General features: G+C 39.4%; 3 protein-coding genes and 1 pseudogene across 3 annotated transcripts; 1 reads left to right on the forward strand and 3 right to left on the reverse strand.

The window, feature by feature from the left end:
* Nucleotides 1–2,550: 2,550 nt before the first annotated feature.
* On the reverse strand, nt 2,551–3,879 carry LOC149056968 (uncharacterized). Its single transcript, XM_089223250.1, has one exon. The coding sequence runs from the start codon at nt 3,877–3,879 to the stop codon at nt 2,551–2,553; it is 1,329 nt and encodes a 442-aa protein (XP_089079376.1).
* An 831-nt stretch (nt 3,880–4,710) lies between these two features.
* On the reverse strand, nt 4,711–6,098 carry LOC149056969 (uncharacterized). The gene is made up of 2 exons (XM_089223251.1): nt 4,841–6,098; nt 4,711–4,769 (listed from the first exon to the last, which is right to left on the reverse strand). The coding sequence occupies exons 1-2, from the start codon at nt 6,096–6,098 to the stop codon at nt 4,711–4,713; spliced, it is 1,317 nt and encodes a 438-aa protein (XP_089079377.1).
* A 2,129-nt stretch (nt 6,099–8,227) lies between these two features.
* On the forward strand, nt 8,228–10,934 carry LOC149056970 (uncharacterized; annotated as a pseudogene).
* A 661-nt stretch (nt 10,935–11,595) lies between these two features.
* On the reverse strand, nt 11,596–15,721 carry LOC149056971 (uncharacterized). The gene is made up of 8 exons (XM_089223252.1): nt 15,661–15,721; nt 15,417–15,602; nt 15,161–15,343; nt 12,811–15,042; nt 12,640–12,750; nt 12,274–12,584; nt 11,792–12,213; nt 11,596–11,734 (listed from the first exon to the last, which is right to left on the reverse strand). Exons 1-8 carry the CDS (start codon nt 15,719–15,721, stop codon nt 11,680–11,682), a joined length of 3,561 nt encoding a protein of 1,186 aa, XP_089079378.1. The 3' UTR covers nt 11,596–11,679.
* Nucleotides 15,722–17,902: the final 2,181 nt, after the last annotated feature.

Below are 17,902 nucleotides of genomic sequence, written 5' to 3' on the forward strand. Positions count from 1 at the left end.
CGTAGTAATTAGTTTTTTTTCCTTTTTACGGTTTTCTTCACAGATTTATGGACTCCCTTTCTTTTATACGAACTACCTCCTTGTGAAGAGAGATATAGTCCTTTACCTTTCTCGATCTTATACGAGCCACCTTTATTAGGGGCGAGGTATAAACCTCTGCCCAAATGTGTAGGTTCATTTCTATTGAATTCGCTAACGGTCTTTACGACGTTAACAATACCCCCCGTCAGCGCTCCGAGTGCGGATAAACCGGCAAAAATTGGTATCAGTGGTAACATTCCTCCAGTTTTCGGTAATGGTATAACACGAGGTACCCGAGCTTTCTTGCTGTTTTTAAGAAATATTTTTTTAGCTGCCACAAAACATTTTTTTGTTAATTTCATCATGTTTTTTTCTTTCATATTTTTTTTAAATACATTTTTAGCTGCCTTGACTGCTGCGTTGAATCCACATCCAGCACCCATTTTTCGTTTTGCCTTCATGCCAGTAGTGACCAACCACGCTGCTGCCTTTTCTTTTAAATTAGAGTCTTTTGACTTGAATCTATTCCAAGCCTGGTTTTCTAATATATAATCTGCTTTTTGACGATCAGTCAAAGAGTTGCTGTGATCATAAGCGATATCGTGTTCTTTACACAACGAGTCTAGGGGGTTGATACCTTTATCGCCGCGATCTAATCGTTTTTTCAATTTTGTACCTGGGCCGCAGTACTGATAACCTAAAATTATGAGTCGATTATATTGAATGTTATGTGTGTTGTATGGTTTATAATTACCCGGTAAATGAAGTTCAAATGGTAATTTGTTTATAATAGTGTTCACGATACCTCCGCTTTATTCTTGTTGTTTCTTCGAACGGGTGACATCGTCTAATGATTAGATTACAGAGATTACCCAAGTATTTATAATGAAGTTTGTAGATCAAGAAATAAAACTCACAGTGGAAAATGTCGACCCGCCTACGAGTCTCCAATCGAGGCATGAGAAGCTTTTACCGAATACTTGTCGTGCTTTAGTTGTCGGGCCTTCCGGATGCGGCAAGACAAATTTGATTTATGCTTTATTGACTAACATCAATGGTATACGTTTTCACAACGTTTATATATATTCGAAAACACTCGATCAACCTAAATATAAAATGCTTTGTGAAATTTTAAAAGATGTTCAGTTATTCACTTTTCACGAAAACGACGAGGTTATCCCACCAGAAAAAGCATTACCAGATTCTGTTTTTATATTTGACGATATTTTATGTGAAAATCAAAATATCGTACGTTCTTACTACACGCGTTGTAGACACAACAATATCGATGTGCGGCTGCGGATTCCCCTGATGGCACGTGAATGGCGCGGGATATTGCCGGCAACCTGTAAGGCCGGATAATTACAAGGTGGTGGATGGATTTGTAAGGAAAAAGACTCGGATATTATAATTTTAGTGGACTGTATTGAAACTAAAGATTATTACTAAATTTACAGATAACGGGACGGGGGGGTCCTTAAATCTAAGACTATATTAACAGAATGAATTTTACAAAACATCGATATTTTTAATAATGACATAAATACAAAATGAACATCACCGGATTTATCCCTGGTTGACCTGACGATGTCCGACGATGTAGTTCATGAATAAGCATGGAGAGCAGGCGGCGAGGGCACACACGAGACGCGAGTACAAATGGCGACGGGCCGTGGACGTCGGTGACGGCGAGTGGCGCACACACGATGATAGTACAAAACGGCGATGGGCCGTGGACGTCGGTGACGGCGATGGCGCACACACGACGTGAATACAAACGGCGATGGGCCGTGGACGTCGGTGGCGGCGAATGGCGCACACACGACGTGAATACAAACGGCGATGGGCCGTGGACGTCGGTGGTGGTGAATGGCGCACACACGACGTGAATACAAACGGCGATGGGCCGTGGACGTCGGTGGCGGCGAATGGCGCACACACGACGATAGTAAACGCGACGTTTTTAATAATACGACAACGCGAGGTCGATGGCGGCGAGGGCACACATTACGACGACAGTAAATGCGACGTTTTTAATAATACGACAACGCGAGAAACAGACAAAAACGTAAAACGAAAATTAAAAAGTAACGTTTCACATTTTAACAAAAAAAAACACGAGAGCGAACGAACGCACACACGAAAAACAAAAACGATATCTTATCATAAGATAAGAATATTGTTAAGAAGAGGCAACGCCGGGTGCACGGTAATGATCAACGGGTGAAACGACGTAAGCGCGACCGGTTCGTTGACATAAACATCGCGGGCGGGATCACAAGTTCACCGCGACACTCGTCAAGCTCTGATATTACCGTACCCAACATTTCTCCCCCAGTTGGAAGACCCAGCAACGTCTTCCAAAAGGGAAGTAGATGGCTAGAAGCTTTGTCTTGTCCTGGTGATCAAATTAAACAAACAACAAAAAAAATAACCTAGATGAGAACAAATTTAAAAATAACAAATCGTGAAGAAAAAAGAAAGAAAAGTGAAAAGGAAAAGGTTTGCGTTTCATGAATATGTTTGGACTTAAGATGAGACGGGAAGCCGGACTAGTTTTACCACTGGGCGTTTGAGGAATCCATCCTGGGTGCGCACGGTAACGACTCGTACTATCTCGTCCTGTCCCGGATGGACCATTGTAACTCGACCCATACGCCAGTCGGAGGGTTGAAGAGCAGGAGCATCAACAAGAACCATATCTCCTATCTTCAAGTTTGTGTCTGGTTTCGACCACTTTTGACGGCCTTGTAACGTGGTGAGGTATTCGCGTGTCCATCTTTTCCAAAAAGATTGATGCAACTGTTTGATCAGTTGCCACCTCGTCAAACGGTTGATCGGTGTAGCAGTGATGTCCACCTCTGGAATGCTGAGAATTGGCTGGCCAATTATAAAATGTCCTGGTGTTAGCGCTTCAAGATCGTGTGGATCCGTTGATGCGGGTGTTAGAGGTCGAGAATTTAAGACTCCCTCAATCCGTGTAGTTAAGGTCTGGAACTCTTCATAAGTTAGCAACTGTGTACCAATTACCCGTTTAAGGTGGAATTTCACACTTTTGATGGCGGCTTCCCACAAACCACCAAAGTGTGGTGCTGCGGGCGGGTTAAAATGCCACTTACAGGGGAACCGTGAGGAGACTAGGTTCCGGGTGCCTTCATTCTGGAACAATAACTTTAGTTGACGAGCAGCGCCCACGTAATTTGTACCATTGTCCGAGAACACGCTTTCAGGGATGCCACGGCGAGCGATAAATCGATCAAAGGCGGCAAGGAAGGCACTAGCTGTTAAATCCGACACAATATCAATGTGAACAGCCTTGTTGGCCATGCAAATAAATAGAGCAATATATACTTTGGTCGTTTTTGTGTTGCGTCTCTTGCATTCCTTCACCAGATAAGGTCCACCATAGTCCATGCCAATTTGGGAAAACTCACGGTGATTTTGAACGCGAGATACCGGCAGATTACCCATGATGGGTGTTGGATGTTGGGCCCTGTATCGAGTACATGTGACGCATGAGAAAATACTGCGGCGAATCGCATCACGAGCCGAAACAATCCAAAACCTCTGTCGAATCATAGAAATAATGAGTTTGGGCCCGGCATGCAAGAATGTCAGATGGTAGTATCTTATTATTAATGCTGTCAAGTGCGATGATTTGGGCAAGAGTAACGGGTTTTTAGTCTCTTCATTTAATAGGGAGTTTTTGAGGCGACCTCCTACACGAATGAACCCCTTCGGATCCAGAAACGGAGCCAGCTGAGCCATTGTTGGTGGCGTTATAATACAATTCTCTCTCGACAATTGTCTGAGTAAATTGGGGAAATGTGATTTTTGAGTCAGACGAACAGCAAACATTGTGGCTCGATTTCGTTCAGCTAACGTGAGTGAACTGTGATACCCGATTGGTTTAGAAAGGTAGCGTAGACAAAACGAAGCGCGTACCCAAGTGACCGTTGCATATGAGACCATGTTGAAAATCGGTTAAAAACATAATCTTCAGCTAGAAATTTCTGAGCTGCGAGGGCATTGATGTTTATTGGTTTGACTTCGGGTAAGTCACCTGGTTGAATGGTAGTGAAATTCGATACAGGCCAATCAGTCTCAGGAAGATGAAGGAAAGCAGGACCGTCCCAATGTAATGAACACGCTATCAAAGCAACTGGCAGTAATCCACGAGACGACGGATTGGCAGGGTTCTCACTCGTTGATATATGTGACCAAATGCAAGTAGGGATTAAGGCACGTATTTTTGCAATACGTTTGGTGACAAAAATCTTAAAGAATTTCTGATCGGTGGTGAGCCATGACAATACTATGGACGAATCGGTCCAAGCTTGCATTTTCGTGATATTGACGATGGGTGAGATTACGGAATGAATATTTTGCATTAGCTGTGCCAACAACAATGCCGCACATAGTTCAAGACGCGGTATCGTTAGTGAAGCGTCCGTGGCACTGATTTTAAGTGGTGCTACTTTGGTTTTACAGGTCAATAAATACGTTTGGATTACACCTGATGAACGAATGACACGGAGATAAACTGTTCCCGCATACCCTTTCTGTGACGCATCACAAAAACCAAGTAGCTGAACCTCCTTGTAATCGCAAACGTTTATGTGACGGACAAATTGAATTTGGTTTAGTGATGGCATCTCAGAGACATAATTGTTCCACATTGTCGCAAGTTCAGTAGGGAGTTGAGTGTCCCAATCCAATTGGTTTTGCCATAATCGCTGTATGAGGACCTTAGCGTACAGGAGCGTGGGTCCAAGAGTGCCGATTGGATCGAACAATTTAGCAATAGCAGATAATATGCCTCGTTTAGTGGGCCTAGAGTTGTCGGTGCCTGTGTGGTAACCGAATGTGTCTGTGTGAGGGTCCCAATGGAGACCTAGAATTTTCAGAGAAGGTTCATCCTTTGGGTCGAATGAAAGGCAGTTAGCTCGGTCCTCAAGAGGCACGCTGTCTATTATTTTTTCACTGTTGCTACTCCACTTCTTGAGCACGCAACCTGCGGACTTAAGAAGACCAACGATATCTTCCTTCATGCTGAATAATTCTTCCTCTGTATTGCTGCCAACAAGTATGTCATCCACATATGTGTGGTGTTTAAGAATTCCCTTTGCAGCGGGAAATTGCGGCTCGGAGACAGCATCCAAGGCATGCAACACACGTATCGCAAGAAACGGTGCAGAATTGAGTCCGTAGGTAACTGTCAGTAATTCGAACTCTTGTACCTCATGGTCAGGCGACCGACGCCACAAAATGTGTTGATAAATGCAATCTTCATCCCGAACAGAAATCTGTCGATACATCTTGACAATATCAGCAATGAAGATGAATTTGTATAAGCGGCAAGTCAGTAGTAGTTCACCTATCTCCGTTTGCAATTTTGGTCCAATGCACAAGGAATCGTTAAGAGAAGTACCGGAGGATGATTTTGCCGAAGCGTCGAAGACCACTCGCAACTTCGATACATCACCATCACGTTTCACTACCGCATGATGAGGTATGAAATACTTTCCTGGTCGTGTCGTAATCTTCATATGGCCCAATGACACGTATTCGTCCATGAATGACCGGTAAGCATCGTATAGAGCCTGGTATTTACTCAGTCGTTGTTCCAAATTAAATAACCGTTTGAGGGCCATCGATCGTGAGGAGCCGAGCCCATGGGACGACGACAAGTCGGAGACGGTAGTGACAGGTTGTGAACCTGTCTCGGCAAAGACGACGTCTCGGAAGGGTAATGCAACGCAAAACCTACCCGACGCGTTCCGCGATACAGTCTGCTTAAACCATTTTTCACAAAGTTCGTCCTCTGTGGTAGGGATGGATGGCGTTGCAGGCTCTTCGACGGACCAAAATCGGTGCAACAATGTATCCAGAGATGGATTTAACGTGACCGATAAGGAGTTGGATGAAGCCAAATTACCGCTTGATGAAGAATTGACCACTGTACCAACCAAAACCCAACCAAGATATGTATCTAACGCTGACGGTAAGCTATCTGAATGTATGATTTTCGAACAAGGGCGAATTAAATAAGGAAAAACATCACAACCATGAAGCATGTCGATCCGGGCAGGTCTATCAAAGTCCGGATCCGCGAATTGGAGGTTTTGATACTGCGCACGTACGCTTAATGGTAAAGGTCTGGCTGGCATGAATGATGTAATTCGTGGAAGGACGGACCAACACTTCCTTGCAACTGATAACTGGTTCCATGGATTGACCTGGAATGAACGAGCATTCAGTTCGACCCTTGACCGGTATGACTTGATTCTGGCCTAGGCCTGATATCTCAGTGTGACATTTTTGACGACCCAAGCCGATACGGTTGGCACACTCAGAAGTTATGGCTGATATCTGTGATTCACTGTCTAATAATACTCTCACCGAATGATAGCTACCGCAGCGGTCCTGAATACGGACACACGCCGTCCCGAGTACGACAGTATTATTAGTGTAAGACGTGCCAGCAAACTGAGTTTTTGGTTCGATGGAATCGGATTGATTCGTTGTGATCACATGATTCGACGACGGACCAGGCTGAGAATGCTTGTTTTCAGATTTTAAATGCAGAAGGGTGTTGTGACGTTCACCACAAGTCTTGCAGTTATACTTTGACGTGCAGACTGACACCGAGTGCGAGGGATTCATGCATGAGAAGCAAAGTTTATTTGACGATACAAATTCACGTCGTTTGACTACCGTAAGTTTTGAAAAAGCTTGACATCGATAAATGACATGATCCTGTTTGCAATACGCACAACTGCGTTGAAACTTTCGTCCTTGATTAGGCTCGGAAACGGTACCCGGCGACGTAACATTCGCGTTAGCAATAGTCAACACCGCACGAGAACTTGGGTTGTATTTGATTTTTGTTGAGTGGGTAACCAATTTTTCCGAACTTCTAATATTTTCCAATACCTTACACCGTTGTTGTACAAATTTAAGCAATACATCAAATACGGGAATGGAATCTTGTGACACGGTGCTCTCAAAAAGATTACGGGTGACGGGGTCTAACGCGCGAGAACCGATAAAAAATAACATAAATCCCGCAAGATCATTCACTCCGAGAACTTTGATAGCTGCGATGTTCTCTTGAAAAGTGCTCACAAACGCTGAAAGTGAAGAAAGGGACTCCGTACTAATTGGACGAAAGGAGAATAACTTCTCTAAATGGGCAGTAGCCAGTAAGCGCTGATTATCATAACGGTCAATTAGAGCCTCCCATGCAATGTCATAATTGGCCGCAGATAAAGGTATGGCCTTGACGACAGTAAGCGCTGAACCGGAAACACAAATCAATAAATAATGGAACTTTTCTAACTTTCCAATATTTAAGTTGTCGTGTACCAAAGAAATAAACGTGTCCCGAAATGATATCCAGTTAATTAGAATGCCGTCAAATTTTGGTAAGTCAATCTTGGGAAGTTGTATGTTTGAGCTACTGTTAATGTTGGATTCGATCGTGGAAGAGGATGTAGGTGACTCATTAAGAACGGCGTCAGCGATAGCCATAATACTATAATAAAGTTCCGACATGCTGTTTTCAATGGGCACATGAACGTTGTCATACTCTTCTTCGCGTAGGAGTTGTATGAGTATGTCAAAAATAGCATCCTGCTCAACATTAAATTGTGTACGGAGAGAACCGATGTCCTTTTTACGAGCGCGGAACAATGGAAGGACCTCACTATTCATTTCCAGCTTTTTAGCTAAATCGCAGAGAAATTGCATTTGTGACACTAACGAGTCGCGTTTTGCGATTGTACGTTTAAGCAATCGCTCCGCCCGTTCCTTTTCTGCGCTCCCCAGGGTCATTATTGTGATAAAAAGGTTGTGGAGAGGACTTAGATCCGGCCCGAAGGACCAAATGTGCGGCTGCGGATTCCCCTGATGGCACGTGAATGGCGCGGGATATTGCCGGCAACCTGTAAGGCCGGATAATTACAAGGTGGTGGATGGATTTGTAAGGAAAAAGACTCGGATATTATAATTTTAGTGGACTGTATTGAAACTAAAGATTATTACTAAATTTACAGATAACGGGACGGGGGGGTCCTTAAATCTAAGACTATATTAACAAAATGAATTTTACAAAACATCGATATTTTTAATAATGACATAAATACAAAATGAACATCACCGGATTTATCCCTGGTTGACCTGACGATGTCCGACGATGTAGTTCATGAATAAGCATGGAGAGCAGGCAGCGAGGGCACACACGAGACGCGAGTACAAATGGCGACGGGCCGTGGACGTCGGTGACGGCGAGTGGCGCACACACGACGATAGTACAAAACGGCGATGGGCCGTGGACGTCGGTGACGGCGAGTGGCGCACACACGACGATAGTACAAACGGCGATGGGCCGTGGACGTCGATGGCGGCGATGGCGCACACACGACGTGAATACAAACGGCGATGGGCCGTGGACGTCGGTGGCGGCGAATGGCGCACACACGACGTGAATACAAACGGCGATGGGCCGTGGACGTCGGTGGCGGCGAATGGCGCACACACGACGTGAATACAAACGGCGATGGGCCGTGGACGTCGGTGGCGGCGAATGGCGCACACACGACGATAGTAAACGCGACGTTTTTAATAATACGACAACGCGAGGTCGATGGCGGCGAGGGCACACATTACGACGACAGTAAACGCGACGTTTTTAATAATACGACAACGCGAGAAACAGACAAAAACGTAAAACGAAAATTAAAAAGTAACGTTTCACATTTTAACAAAAAAAAACACGAGAGCGAACGAACGCACACACGAAAAACAAAAACGATATATTATCATAAGATAAGAATATTGTTAAGAAGAGGCAACGCCGGGTGCACGGTAATGATCAACGGGTGAAACGACGTAAGCGCGACCGGTTCGTTGACATAAACATCGCGGGGCGGGATCACAAGTTCACCGCGACACTCGTCAAGCGCTGATATTACCGTACCCAACAATCGACGTGTTCTATCTAGCACAATCATTCGCTCGCATACCCAAACAACTTATTCGAGATAATAGCAACATGATTATATTATTCAAGCAAGACGAGACTAATTTAAAACACGTTTATATGGAACACTGTTCGGGTGATATGAACTATTCTGAATTTAAAGAGTTTTGTACTTTGTGTTGGAGTAGGGGGAGATTTAATTTCGTCGTGATAAGTAAAGACTGTGAACGTGACAACGACGGTATCGACACGGTTTCGACACATTTGTCGTTGTATAAAACAATGTAGTTCATTCTCAACCATGGAAGACAGAAGTGCAGTGTTGAACGAATTAGTTATTGCCAAGAAAAACATTAAACGTAAATTGAAGCATTGAAAAGAGGTAAAGCTGATATTCAATCTTATGTAACGCAAACATTTAAACCAATAATCGAACCGTTGAACAAATTACAAAATTCCGAAGCCGGTAATAATGAAATTATAGCTGAAGGTACCCCATATATAGCATCCGATAGCCAGTCTGAAATTTTTCGTACATTAGAAGAAGAGGAAAAAGATAAAATATATGGTCCAAAAAAATATTCTAATGGAAAAAGCAAGTTAGGTCAAGAAGAAGTAAAATTCAAAAACAACGCAATAATTATCAAAGATACGTCTTATCATCTAACGCCTGGACTTGCTGAGTTATTATGTTTCAGATATCCAATGCAATATACTGATAATGATTTAAATACATATAAAGAAATACTAATACAAACTTCAGCACATTTGACACAGGACGGTGCAAAAATTAAGAAAGGTGGTACAAAATATACACAAATTATTCGCAAGCTATTTCCATCGGGAATGGGTGTGAAATTACAAACACATCATTTAGTATATTGGAATGACCCAAATGAGCTGGTTGATAGGTTGCGACTTCTTTTAGCCTCTCAATCTGCTGGAAACACTGGGGTTTCAAACGAAATATTATCTATTTTTGAAGAACTGTACGAATCTGGTATAATAAGGAAAATATCAAATGTATAAACGCAACATAGCTATCGAACTTCACTGACCGGCTAGGAAAAATTATACGAGGCGAAGAGTAAATGTGTATGGAAAAAACGATTTGTGGCAGGCTGACTTGGTCGAGATGATTCCACTTTCAAAGAAAAACAAAGGATATAATTATATTCTCTGTGTGATTGATTGTTTTACGAAATTCGCCTGGGCCGTACCATTGAAAACAAAAACAGGGTGTGAAGTGACCAAAGCCATGTCTACAATACTTGTAGATAGGTCGCCCAAACTGTTGCAGGTAGATAGTGGCAAAGAATTTTATAATTCAAAGTTTGACATGTTAATGACTAAGCATAATATAAATAAGTATAGCACATATTCCACGACAAAAGCCTGTTTTGTGGAAAGGTTTAATCGAACTTTAAAAACAAACATGTATAGAGAATTTACTGCTCTGGGTTCACAAGAATGGATATCAATTTTACCTGACCTAATCAATAATTACAACAATGCGAAACACAGAACGATTGGAATGACACCATTGCAGGCAGACGAAAATCCTTCACTAGTTACTTTGAAACAACGTACAATCACTAATAGAAAGGTAAAATTTCATGTCGGCGATAAAGTTCGAATAAGCATTCACAAAGGAGTTTTCACAAAAGGGTATTTACCCAATTGGTCAACAGAAATATTTACAATAGTAAAAATAAATAAAACAATACCACCAACTTATCAGTTACACGATTATAATGATGGTCCAATAGCCGGCTGTTTTTACACCGAAGAATTATCTAAAACCAATTATCCAAATGATTATTTAATTGAAAAAATTGTACGAAAGAAGGGGGACCAGATATATGTCAAGTGGGTGGGATTTGACAATTCCCATAATTCATGGATACATAAGGACGATGTTAAAAAATAGTTTCAGTGGTTGTTCAGAAGTCAATCCGTTCGGTACAACGAATTATTATTATTTAAAAAATTCCATTTTATGTCACACCATGTCGTCGGCTATCTTGGACGTTCAGTGCATTCTCGGAGTCAACAACAAGTACTTTATCAAAGAAATGTCTATAGTAGATACTGAAACATGGTCCAACCAACACTGGATATTTAAACATACATCTTTAAAACAAGATGCAAAAAGTCGAAGCGTAAACAGTTGGCTGAAGCGTTTATATCACGGTTTAACGTTGGAATATGGTGATGTAGAGTATGGAGAAATACAGAAAATATTTCAATCGTTAAAATTCGATAGAATTTACGTTAAGGGCTCTCAAAAACAACAGATTATCAACGAGTTTATGCCACATGCCACAGTATTCAACTTTGAAAATTTGGAATGTCCACGGCTTTGTCAATTGAACGGAGAAACACTATCATGCTGTATTTTTCATAAGGATTTCAATCCAAAACAATGTACATTGTATAAAGTATTTGCATTAAAAAAATGGTATGTTAATAATGTTTAAGATTATAACTTTTTTCTATCATGTATAAATTAAATGTATATTCAGTTTCAATCGATTTACATTATATACAGTTTATATATATAGATTAAATTATTTTTTACATAATATACAGTTTTAATTGATTTACATATAGTTTACATTATATACAATTTTAAAAAATAAAAAGTATTTTTACTACAATTATATGCATAAAATTTAATATAAAATCTCATCCATCCGTACTCCTAAGTGTTCATCTGTTTCAGCCTCCCTATAAACATTTTTTTAAATAAAATAACTATAAACAATATTTTTTATTATAACTTACTTAATACGATAGTGACCATGGGCCAGTGTATGTACTTTATCCTCAAGTATAACTCTCTTGTCGTCAAAGCTTTTATACGTTAGTTTGCTTGATTTAATTGTTTTCAATTTATGTTTGAACGAGCGGATAGAGACATTATCTGTCTTTACCTTCAAGCTTTTATCACCAAACAGACATCGATAATGATCATTAAAGTTCATATGGTTCTTTACTACATGTCTTCGAATTCCTTTAGCCTTGATCTTCTCCTTTTCATTGATCTTATACGCGTAAGACTTTGCGCGCAGTGCACAAAACTCTGTCATAACCGCGCCCTTTGTCTCATCAGAAAACAGTCCAGGAATTTTTTTTCGTTCGGCAATATGGCATGGATGGTCTATCGGTAAATCCGAAGATTGCTTGAATTGAACTACTCTATGCACCTGGAATATATAAAAGTTAAACGTTTATAATATAATATAAAATTGAAATACGCAGTTTACTTTTTCAACTATGAGACCATTGCTTAAGGCTTGCTGAAGATTACGATAGTGAACAATATAATTTTTCTTAGGTTCGAATGTGGCCATGAGTTTGCGAACTTTTGAACCTGGTGGTATGCTATTTTGCGGAAGAAATGGCAAGTCATTATGTTTATCGTGCAGTTCTTTTGGATAAACAATATCAACCTCGTACATCCGCCCTATGGGAGAATTCTCGGTCAAATCGTTTAATCCGTCGAGTGATGGTTTAACCCACTTGAAGTCGCCATAAGGCATGAATCTGCTCATTGCCCAGCCATAAAGATTGTTACCTAAAGTTTAAAAAGTGTATTTAACTGAATAATTATTATTTATAAATAAACTTACAGTCCTGATAAACAAGCCATGATTTGGGGTCTGATGGGTTATAAACTGGTGTTTTTTCATTATTTGGTTTTGCATACCGCATGCTGGCTTGTGTAAGTCCACCTCGAATACCTATAAAAAACGTAATTATATTTTATGTATATAGAAATAACACAAGTCCAATATACTAACCATTATCAAACATGAGAAGCATGTCATAATCTGTTAGTAAATCCAGTTTTATCGCTGTGTATTTCAACATGGCATCAAAGGAAAATGCTGGAGCTGTATAGTAGTACGCCGGGTCTAAACAGTAAGTGTTTAAGCATAGATCTCGAAAATTTTCGAAAACGTCAGCCAGAAGTAAAACATCAATTTTTAAATATAAATCTGAATACTCGCCCAGCGTTTGACAATTGAAATGGTTCCAGACCTTTGTTGCAAACTGATATTCAGTATCTTCAACGTGTTCTTCTGACAGAACGCTATAAAAATCTTCTATTGGTGGTAAAGAGGTTTGTTCGAGCTTAGACCAATCATCAGTAAAGTCGTAAGGATAGACACCTTTACGGGTTAACAGTGGCATATCGTTATTGGAAAAATGTTTTTCGGTTTCTCGGAATTTCTTCAAGTCTGGTGTAACCAGGTTTGTGGCTAGAGTAGACAAACGCGTGGCCATGAATCTAAATGTATCAACGAACCGGATACTGAATTTATTACTGATATATTTGGAAAACGAAATAAACTTTTCTTCGCTGTTGGGGATTACATTTATTCTATTCGAATTATAATCAAGTTCTGTAATTATGAAGTGCGCATCGTAGTTGGAGAGGTTGTGGAGAAAAACTGGTACGTACTTTGGTCGTACAAGACTTAAATTACATTTATTGCACAAAGTCTGTCTGAATTTCCCGGTCAAATGATCGTGATCGCGGACACGGGTATGGATATTAACATCACATTTGCATAAATTACATTTAAAACAGGATTTATGCTTAGCCATGTCTTCATCGGTCATGATTAAAGTTATGTTTGTCTCCAGCAACTTTTCTATTTTAGCGGCCACATCAGTGATATTCTCCATAAAATGCTTTGCCACGTCTTGCCTGCTTTCACTTCCTCGATAAATAACTGGTTCAATTGGTATGTTAAATTTTCTCAACAACTCTATTGGAACATTTTCAGATGCCTTAACTAAAAATCCATAACTCATTGGACAATGTTTTTGAATGATTGTTGTGTTTTCCCCTTTTTTCTCATCTGTTTTTATAAGCAGTGCCTCGAAATCAGCGTAAATAACTATAGGATGTCTCTGTGCATTTTGCCATGCGGTGAATTGTAGAACATCACCCTCTTTTGGCATTATTGGCCGTACGGGTTTATGTGGTCCACATATTAGCATGTGATGTTCAAGTGCCGCCTGTCCACTTAATTTATACTTTAAATTCTGTTTGTCAAACGATGTAAAGCATCGCTTGCAGAATATAACTTGACCTTTATGACAAGTTTTTTGTGAACGAAGTAGTCTTGAAAAATTTGAGATGTACGTATAATGCATATTGTCATTATCCGTCACTAATAATAGATCAAAGTGATCTTGCTTCTCATTATCCACGACTTTGAGTGGGAAAACCTCGTATGATGGGAACTTTTTGGGCGGCTGCAAACGTTTTTCAAGTCCGTAAACATTCACAGAAACGTTATGATTATTTTTTTCAAACTTGCAAATATCAGTCAGCGGTGTTGGGAAGGAAATGCCTTCAAAACTATATCTATTCTCATGATCAGTATAATTTTTATCGACTCGGAATTTATTTTGTACTGTCACATGTTTTGCTAATATAGCCCATTTAAAACATTGTTGGTCTATATTTTTAGGATTGATTATAGCTCGTTTGTCTGCGATCGATTTAGGTAGTTCTATATACGACGAACCAGACATTGGTGTATATTTATTAATGCCTAGCAGTAAACCGTCAATAGATTGTAACGTAAACCCACTTCCGCGTGAAGAATAAGTTTCTTCTTCAGCTAATAATTTCTTAAACGATTCGTCAACTAAAGTTTCGATACTTGAAGCCTCATAAATTTCTCTAGCTGAAGTTTTAAATGCTCGATTTTCGGATGAATTTTCTACGTTTGGGCGATTATATTTTGATTCAAGTTTTAAATTAAATTTAATTGGCATATTATGTTTATTAATAGTTTCTAGCAATGCTGATCCGACGGACTCGAAGAACTCTGGATAATTCTGTATGTTATTCAAATTTTTATAATAATACCATACAACTTTACGGTTGTGGGCTGATTGAATTTCTATAAATCCTAATGTGTTTACACATTGTAGTCTTACTTTTTTTGCTTTTACGGCGGTATAAGTATTTTCAGTATGTTTACGTTTATTACCCATGTTCGTATAATAACCTGAAATTGCAAATATATCTGAATTATTTATAATACTAACATGTCGTATAATAACATAAAATTGTATACATATCTAAATTAATTATAACATGATGTTTAATAAGAGTTTAAAACTAACCTTGTGCAGTATCCCGTTCGTTTTCAAATGCATCCAAGGCAGTCATACATATATGATCATCGCGTTCTAAATCATCGGTTATCGCATTAGAGCATTCATTATTTTGATTTGATGGTCCAGCGTGTTCATTAGGTACGTGAATTTGAGGAGATATTTCAATAATGTTATTCGCGGGCGCGATTTCTTTGTAAAATTGTAAATATATCTAAATTATTTATAACTCTAACATGATGTTTAATAAGAGTTTAAAACTAACCTTGTGTAGTATCCCGTTCGTTTTCAAATGCATCCAAGGCAACCATACATATAATATGATCGTCGCATTCTAAATCATCGGTTATCGCATTAGAGCATTCATTATTTTGATTTGATGGTCCAGCATGTTCATTAGGTACGTGAATTTGAGAAACTACTTCAATTATATTATTTGTGGAGTTGATTCCTTTGTAAAATAATTAAATTATTGTAAAAATATTTAATTTAATATATTATATACTTACGATGAATATTTTTCATATGACGAGTACGATTTGATTTGTTGGTAAATATCGCAGTACACATAGTGCACGAAAATCGTATGCCCGCATGTTTCTTTTTATGTCTATTTAAATTATCTTTTCGCGTAAAAGACGCTGAACATGTTTCGCAATTAAACATTATGACAATATATATATATATAATATTAGAAACACTCGGAAATATTAAAATAACGTGTTAAAAACAAAGATGTTTGTAGAACGTTTTCAATCGCGCTATATTCTACGCTACGTGATTAATGCGTTAAATAATATACATGAATAATATAATATGAACCAATGATATCGTTATAGAACGGCTGGAGATCTACTGTTAGAAAATTGCGAGGTGTTATTCTACTATATAATGTAATATAAGAAAATGCAATTTTGCAGAAAAATGTCATAAAGGTGGGATTTATGAGAGTCACACGCTACGACAATATAATGCATGATAATATTAATAATAATATATAATAAATTTGTCATTATATATATTAATGATTTAAATGTATATGTTGCAAATATTAAATGCTCTATGGATACGTATATAATGCACATGATAATGCACATGATAATGTGTGTGTGTGTGTGTGTGTGTGTGTGTGTGTGTGTGTGTGTGTGTGTGCGCGCGCGCGGGCGCGTGTGCGTGTAACAATATAGGTATAAAGGTATTATAAGTTTGATGAGTATGCGTATATAGATGTACATTACTAGAAAATATAACAGTTAGTATCAAATCCCGGACGATCGAAATAAATTTTTGCATTATTTCCATATATCACACGTCACGTCCGACGGCGGCACCTATGGCTGGGCAGGGAGCGGTGGGATGTGGTGGCGAGGCGGGGAGCGGTGTACCGACGGCGGCACCTATGGGTGGGCGGGAAGCGGTGGGATGTGGTGGCGGTGGTGGCGGTGGGACGGCGGCACCTATGGCCGGGCGGTGAGTAGGAGAGGTGGTGATGGTGGTGTATGATGAGGATGAGGAGCGGTGTACCGGTTGCGGCACCTACGGCCGGGCGGGTGGTGATGGTGGGACGGCGGCAACTATGGCCGGGCGGTGAGTAGGAGAGGTGGTGGTGGTGGTGATGGTGGGATATGGTGGTGTGGTGGTGGTGGGACGGCGGCACCTATGGGCGAGCGGTGAGTAGGAGAGGTGGTGGTGGTGGTGGTGGTGGCGTATGATGGGGAGGAGGATGAGGATCTTGTGATTGAATTCTCTATTTTATACTACTTAATATGTTTCCTGGGATAACATGTTCTTGACGAAATTTAACAGAGTTGGATAAACTATGATGTTGTTCCAACCTCATTATATAGGCTACTGCCTAATAGAAATATTATCCATAGAATGTTTCCAAAAACAAAGAATATTACCGAAATATTTATGTGTTACTCAAGAGAAAAATACTTCTTAAGACCTTCTTGGATCATTAAAGTATGAATAACACGCCAATCAGAATATACGGTTTAAATTTATACAAGTTGTAACAATTATAATATGTTACATGATACCTAAATATATATATATATGTACTACACGTCTACACACTTAACATTATGTACGATGAACTGCTGACCAATACAATAATATTAACACACACTCATAACTGTAAGACCTATGGTCAATACACACCATGTATGAAGTAAGTTAGTTCACTGTGTACCTTAGACCTCAACACTCAACAAACATCGAACTCCGTATAACTACGATACAGTCAGATAGTTGGATAGAATATAATTTATATAGCTTGTGAGTATTATTATTTGTAAGTGTTTAATCTATAATAAAACTTAATGATAACTGAAACGGAATCCTAGTTATTTAAATATATTTAAGATCCTGTTATATATATATATATCTACCCCTGGCTACGGTAATTATATCTATAGAGTCCTACGACTCTCACTGGATATCTTATATTTAACTGGTCGTTACCCCGACCACGTTACATATTGGTGGAGGCGCCGAAGCCTGTTATAATTACAGTTGTATTTAAATACAGGGAGTCTGTTTCAGTTTTAATTAATTTATAATTTTAAGTAATTTCTTTTTTACGAGTAAAAATATAATAATAAGTGAGATACAGCTTTTAAAAGAGAATTTTCATGGAATGAATACTGAATATACGTTTTAAGAGAAAATTTTAGTTTTAAGAGAGATAAAAAAAAAAGAGTGAAAGAAAAATTTTAATTAATAAGTGAGATTAAGTTTGAATAACGG

Source organism: Diuraphis noxia, unplaced genomic scaffold (genome assembly GCF_037042655.1).
Source record: "Diuraphis noxia isolate RWA-SAM2 unplaced genomic scaffold, SU_Dnox_SAM2 contig0003, whole genome shotgun sequence".
NCBI classification, from domain to species: domain Eukaryota; kingdom Metazoa; phylum Arthropoda; class Insecta; order Hemiptera; family Aphididae; genus Diuraphis; species Diuraphis noxia.